Source organism: Cryptomeria japonica, chromosome 11, assembly GCF_030272615.1.
Source record: "Cryptomeria japonica chromosome 11, Sugi_1.0, whole genome shotgun sequence".
Lineage (NCBI taxonomy): Eukaryota > Viridiplantae > Streptophyta > Pinopsida > Cupressales > Cupressaceae > Cryptomeria > Cryptomeria japonica.
In genome coordinates, this window is record NC_081415.1 from 98837543 (window position 1) to 98844867 (window position 7325).

The 7325-nt window shown below is 32.5% G+C and overlaps 1 protein-coding gene across 1 annotated transcript; it reads left to right on the top strand.

Moving 5' to 3' along the window:
* Positions 1 to 2821: 2821 nt before the first annotated feature.
* Positions 2822 to 4767, top strand: LOC131041327 (glutathione S-transferase F9-like). Its single transcript, XM_057974372.2, has 3 exons — positions 2822 to 2971; positions 3060 to 3108; positions 4328 to 4767. The coding sequence occupies exons 1-3, from the start codon at positions 2825 to 2827 to the stop codon at positions 4765 to 4767; spliced, it is 636 nt and encodes a 211-aa protein (XP_057830355.2). The 5' UTR covers positions 2822 to 2824.
* The last annotated feature ends 2558 nt before the right edge of the window (positions 4768 to 7325 follow it).

Below are 7325 nucleotides of genomic sequence, written 5' to 3' on the forward strand. Positions count from 1 at the left end.
AGTTTGATGATTTCTTCACCAGTCCTTAAACCCTACTAAAACCTTAGTAAAACTTCATCAGAAATTTGAAACATGTCTTCCAGTAATCATCACAAGTTTCGATTCTAGTTAGATACATCTTTCCATAATACAAGTTCACCAACCAAACCTCAAATCACCAAACATTACCGATCGCTCGATTCGAGCAAAACATCTCTTCTTTACCGATTAAAGTCCTATTTCACAGACTTTAGTTCTTTGTTGGTAAACCCTATCTTTTGGTAAACCAAATCACTTAGATGACAAACCAAACATTAGAAAACATCAATTCACATCAATTTCCATCAATGACAACACAAATAACTGACCATGTCATCTAACCACAAAATCTCAGTCTTCTATCCTCTATTGGTTCATTCATCATTCTTCAACTGCATTACTTGCATCATCTAATCTGCATCAGTTATGCCAAATGCCAAGATTACCAAGTTGACCAATCCAAAATGTTAAAATCTCACATGTCCCCAAAATTTTGAATCCTTTTATTGAATATATAAAGAACTTGTCTTGGAAAGGAAATAGCGAAGGGTTGACCTTGATACTAAACAAATTTGTTTCACCAAATAGATGAAGTCCGAAAATTGAAGCCATGTTACAAAGAAATTTTTTCAATTAAAACATTTACAATCTTCCTACTAAGCCCTCCATATGAACTATAAATGAAATGAAGCTTTAATTTAGAAGAAGGGGTATGCCATTTAATTGATTTCCATTCCCCTTTGATAGAAGCCATAAAAATGTGCTGACAAGCCATATTTTTCCACGACTCTTCTCTAGTAACTACTATAATTATCTATTTTTTTGATAGCCAAACCTCATGTTTTTTGGGATCTAACATACCCAATCCATCTTTACCTTTTAGTTGAAATCAATTTAGCGATGAAGTGGACTTAAAACTAGCATTACCATTCCAATTTGATCATAAAAATGACAAATTATTTTAATTAAATGCTCATGGCCTTTTTAAGAGGGCACCCAACAAGAAGAATAATACATATAAGAAGCCAAAAATATATGGTTCACAATTTGGATCTTACTAGCTAATAACAAAAATTTGTTACCCAAAGTATATGCTTCATTTTTCAATTTGGTGAGAAACCAATTCCTCATATCATAAAGCGGAACTCCCAACCTAAAAGGGATTCCTAGGTAGCAAGAACTTTATCCATTTTTTATCTTCTTCTGCTCTTTAGGAATCTAATAAGGAGTTGGATCTATTCACACCAAAAGAAATTTAGTTTTGTGATGTGTTAAGTTTGAACTAGAAACAAAACAATAAATATTAAGGACATCCATCAGATTATTGATCTCCTCTTCAAAGTTTTGAATCAAGAGAATACTATCATCAACAAATTGAGAGCTAAGCACAACCACATTATTTGGAATGGAAATACCCTTAATCAAGTTTATTTGTATGTATTTTTATACTAAAATAAGAACATTAGCAAATAGAACATAGAGAAAGGTTGACATAGGACAATCTTGCTTGACAGATCGTTGTAGAGGGAATGCATATGCAATGATTTATCTATAACCAGCTGATCATTAGCATATTTATTTAACATTTGAATATATTTACATAATTGAGGCCCAAAACCCCACCATTGTTTGTAACATTTCAAGGATAAAACTCTGATGCATTCTATCGTAAACTAAATATTAAAATAAAGCTTAACTATTTTTCATGATTGTTGAGCCCATTCCATTGTTTCTCATGCCAACATAAGATTATCTAGAATAAAACTTCCATCAAGGAACCCATTGTTTTTGTGCCTAACTATCTTTCTTGCTACAAGTTTAATCTATGTAGCTATTGCCTTAGCAATGATTTTCTAAGGGGTATTAAGTGAAGTAATATGATGTCATCCAAAGATAGTCTTCATTTTTCCCTTTTAGAAGGAGATTAATTAAGCCTTTATTAATATGATGTCCTTAAAAAGCCTTGCTCCAAAGCTTCCAAATAAAGTATATAATAAAAACTATTTAATGTATTGTCACATTATTTGATAGAACTCAACATAAAGGCCACCAACTCCAAAGCTCCTGTTAAAGGGAATTGAAAAAGCTACTCTATATCCTCCACAAAGATCTAAGAACTGATTATATTCCATATCCACCTTCTTGTGAAACAATCGACCCAATTATTTCATCCCTATAATCGCATTATACAATCTTAACCAACACTTAGAATTTAGAAGACACTTATATCTTGCCTTAGATCTAAATCCTATGTCATTCTTCTCATGCTTTCCCTTCTCTCTAGAACAATCTCTATACTCAAAATTCCATAAGACGAATAAAATTATGAAAATATCTACACAACCAGCCCAATTATTACATTTCTTCAATCAAAATCTAAATCCTATGTCATTCTTCTTTTTTTAAAATTGAAACAAGCAAACAAAAAAAATTGCAGTGTCATTCTTCTTGCTCTTTCCCTTCTCTCTAGAACAACTTCTAATAGTCGAAATTCTGTAAGACAAATCAAAGTATGAAAATATCTAAACAGCCGGCCCAATGATTGCATCTCGTCAACAAAATATTCTACCAACTTTGTAGAAACCGAAAGTTTAAGCCCTTAATAGGACAATTTTGAATTCTCCTGGGGATTGCCGCACCATAGAAAGAAAATCATGGAAGTAGCTAAACAAGCTGTTCTCTCTTGTTCATAGCAAACAAAAGCTGAATCAGCCGGCTCAAGCTCCAGTCTTCTATAAATGCCTGTTCCATTAAAACTCTCTCAAATGCATAGCAGCACTTAGAGCTCCTGAAAAAGATAATCAAAATGGTTGTGAAGATGTTTGGATCAGGCCAGGCTGGGTGTGCCAGAAGGGTGCTTGCATGCCTGGTGGAGAAAGGCATTGAGTTTGAAATTGTGCCTGTTGATATACTCAAAGGGGAACAGAAAAAACCAGAGTTCCTGGCCTTACAAGTAAGGGAACTTCAATGAATATAGACCGTGTATTTTTATCTTTGAATTTGTTCCTTGTTAACTTGTATTTGTATGATGTATGATGCAGCCCTTTGGAAAAGTTCCTGTGGTCCAGGATGGAGATCTCACACTGTTTGGTAATGATGTTAATTGTTTATAATGTGAAAGCATCTGATGGGTTATCGAGACTCCAAATTTTTTCTTTCAATTTTATCTATTCATTTTCTAATATTAAATAGATAGACCTGACTTGGGTAACATAGATTATCCCCTTCCATCTGATATATTTTACTGGGTATATCTTGATCTGGTTTGGATTGTGTTAAATTTCATGTTTCATGTGATATATTGATAGTATAATTATCAATTCCTATTTGATGTATGAATTGTATGAATTAATCTGATTTAGGTGATGTAGATTTTCACTTTTTCGTGAGACATATTCAATTTATATAGGGGAAGAGCATCAGTAGTTGTCATAGCTAATTTCGTTCATCCACAAATTTTAAACGATACATCGGATTTTGAGTTTTTTTTTTAGTTGTCTTCGTATGCGACTTAACGATGCATGCTGTGGAATCAATTACGCGCACAAAGGTCAAAAAGTACACATATCAAAGTATGGCCTGATACCTAACTAAAGATCTTCCACTAACCGCCAACTCAAAATCGCTAGTACTTGTTGACAAATGTCCCAATAGTTTTGCACAAATGTTTCAATAGTGGTGCACAAATGAGCCAATTATGTATAAAAAATTACAAAAAATGATCGGCTATTGGTACAAAACAAATTTATTAATGGTGTTTTCACTATGACAGCTATTGGGGGGCCAACATGACAATAAGGTGACGTTTATTGGAACTATGTTATCTATTGGTACTCTTCCCCTATGTAGAAAATATTCAGAAGAGGAAAGGATTAGGTAGTTGACTCCGTTTTCATAATTTGTAATAGCATTTGTTGATTTAATGTTCATTATTTTTAGTAATATGGTTTTGTACATATTCATAATTGAATGAAATGTATTTCTTACAAGTAAAAAGCAACAAATCATGCGATGACACATCAGCATACTAATAAAACATTACTTAAGGGATAACTTTTCTGGGAGCTTTTTTTGGACACCCTAACAAAAAGCACACTGATGTGGCATCATATTTGGTGGCTTGGCTCTAAGACCTTAGTTTTATGTATAGGACTGGCCAAACAAACTGTCAAAAAAAATTGAGAGTAATTTGAAATTAACACAAAAGATTTTGAAAGGCCCAAAATTAGGATGCTCATTTACTAGATCCTCTCCCCTATATTCACTCTCTCTATGTAGAATGTGATTTTTTTGTACTGGTTATGTGCAGAGTCAAGGGCAATCATAAGGTACTTTGCTGAGAAATATGCAGCGCAGGGAACCTGTCTTCTGGGGAAAAGCTTAGAGGAGAGAGCATTGGTTGAACAGTGGCTAGAAGTTGAAGGGCAATACTTCAGTTCTCCTGCTTATGAACTGGTTGTTCAGGTGCTAATTGTCCCTAAGATTGGTCAGCCTCAGGACTTGGCATTGATTGAGAGCAGTACTGAGAAGCTGGATAAAGTGTTAGATGTGTATGAAGAGAGGCTGTCAAAGAGCAAGTACTTGGCAGGGGACTTTTATAGCCTTGCTGATCTGACCCATCTTCCATTTATTCATTACATAGTGAGTGCTACTGATAAGGGATATCTGATTACAAACAGGATACATGTAAATGCATGGTGGGAGGATATTTCCACCAGACCTGCATGGAAGAAGGTTTCAGCTATGTGAAACCTTTTAGTGTGGCTGAAGTTCCAACATTTTAGTGTGTTTTGCAAAATAATAACAGTGGATCCTATTTCTGAGGTTTCATCTATGTGAAACCATGGATCCTTTTCTGAGGTTTCAGCTATGTGAAACCATGCATAGTATTTCCTTCTTGTATTTTGTAGATGGTGGAATGTTCCCTCTCTTATGTTTTAGAGATGTATGCAGGGAGATTATGTGAATATCATCTTTTCTAGTTTTAACACAGAGCTACCTTCTCCTTATTCTTTTGCAACTGTTAGTTCTAATCTATCTTTCTGCTTTTGCTTCTAGAATGGATTAGCCTATTTGCGTGTAATGGAGTATTTTGGTTTCCATTTGTGCAATATGCCTTGTTTAAGGGTTGGGTTTTAGAATAGAACGTACAAGGGTCTTGAGCATATATAATAAATTTTGGAAATTATATATTATTATTTTATTATGAATTAATTATCATATTTTTATTAATAAAGTTAGTCACAATCAATTTTAGAAATTATTTATTTTTTTATTATAAAATCAGTTATAAGAATTTAATTAAACTATTGATTCTCAGTTGAATTTATAATGGTTTGTTATAATTAATTTTGTGGCTAACTTTTAGATAACATATTTTTCACATAATGTAAATGGATAATTTTATTATAATGTTTTTATTCTCTCAAATGGTATGTAATTAAGTATTAGGTATTTATTTCTCATATTTAAAAAACAAAACATACCAAGGGAGGTAAAATGTCATGTATCTAAGTATTTAGTATTTTATTGTATTAGAAAATAATAAATAAAGTGGTTGGATTAATATACTTTGTAAGTCATCTCATTAATTAATTAGAATGAAAATATTCATCTATAAAAAGACTTTATTGCATTCATCAATCTTGAACATGTAATTAATATTTTTACTATTCGAAGGATTGTTACATCAAAGTGGCTATTGGTATGGTGTTACCCTACCTTTCCCAACTCTATTGTGCTTGTACATTTGTTTCATCTAAAAAGTTGTATTTTTTTATACTATTAAAATAGTTAAACACATTTGGGAGAGGAATTACTTTCAATGTGGATTGTCTTTTTACAAGATTTAACATGTAAATTAGTCTTTATATCCATAGGTGTACCTTGTTATGCCCAATTCCATGTACTACATATTTTTTAATATCATTTTTTCTTGTATAATGTGACTAGGTTAGCATTTCAAGGAAGAATTCATCCATTTTAGCATTCTGACATCATTTTTCTTCATATTATCATCATCATTTTTCTTGACAATATTTCTTGCATGTTGCGAGTTCTATAGTATCTTCCATGTTCTTAAAATTTTCCTCTTTTTTTCCTATGCCAAACAAGTATACGAATACTATTTAGCATCATTTGATGTCTTGCCACAAATATGACAAGTTATTGTTGGTTTCAATTCTTTTTACTTCTCAAAAAAAAAATATAATGCTAAAACTTTTCTTTTGCTATAAGATCTCCCCTTTTTGTTGAAGAAAGACCATTATCTTTTTATTGCAATTAACAAACTATTTTAACACTTCTTATTGAAATACTAAAATGAGATCTTTATAGATAACTTGGTGATTGGTTATACTAATGGAGGTAACAAACACTTTGAACCTTGAGTTTTTAGAATAGATTATAAATATCATGAATTGATCTTTATTAATTTCTTGCTCTAAATCTTGATTAAATGATTAACTCTTGTATTGGTGAAAAATGGGGTTCACTAGTCTAACATGGAAACTAGAATCAAATCCAATGCCATCAATTACATTAGAGAACAACCCGTTAGGCCTCAACTTTAGTCTTATTAGGTGAGAGGTAGGCATTTGTGTTTTAATTTTTTTTCTTATTGGTTTGGTTTGATTGAATGGGATGAATGTAAAAGTTTAGGCTAAAAGGTGCAAAATTGATAATAAACAACACAAACAAGCAAATGTAAATTTGAAAATGAACTAACAGGTACATAATTGGAAAGGGGATGCAGAGAGGGACTAGTGACATAAATTTGATTTTAAACTAGGCTGACACTATTGGGTGAAAGCATAGTGTTGTGTCGCACTTTAAGTTAAGTGCGAGCAAAAAAAAAAACCCTACTCGTGCGAGTAGGGCTCAGCTGAGTCTGCGTGGCACCACATGGCACCTACGTGGAGGATGGGTGGCGAGGTATTCTCGGATGAGTCCTACTCAACCGAGTATACCTCGGCCCTACATATACCCACTGACTGCACTTAGCCCCCCATTTGCACAATTTGAAATAGCTGGAGTGGGAGGGGGGCTAAGATGTCTTTCGGTCGAGCAAGGTAGGGCCAAAAAGCTTTTTTTCTTTTTTTAATTTTTTTTGTTTTTAATTGTTCTAAATATTTATATGTATAGATTTTTAATTTTTGAATTGTTTTAATAATAATATATGTATATATATTGTTTTAATTACATATAATTACAAACATATACAACCAAAAAAACATATAATTACAAACAATATAAGAGAATATAATTTACAAACAATCTCTCTAATTACATTCACGCATCCATGTATA

What these genes read in the sequence shown, in the direction of transcription:
- LOC131041327 (XM_057974372.2), top strand. Translation starts at nt 2,825, where the DNA reads ATGGTTGTGAAGATGTTTGGATCAGGCCAGGCTGGGTGTGCCAGAAGG. An exon ending in CAGAGTTCCTGGCCTTACAA is followed by an intron (nt 2,972 to 3,059) that starts GTAAGGGAACTT and finishes TGTATGATGCAG; the next exon opens with CCCTTTGGAAAAGTTCCTGT. An exon ending in TGGAGATCTCACACTGTTTG is followed by an intron (nt 3,109 to 4,327) that starts GTAATGATGTTA and finishes GGTTATGTGCAG; the next exon opens with AGTCAAGGGCAATCATAAGG.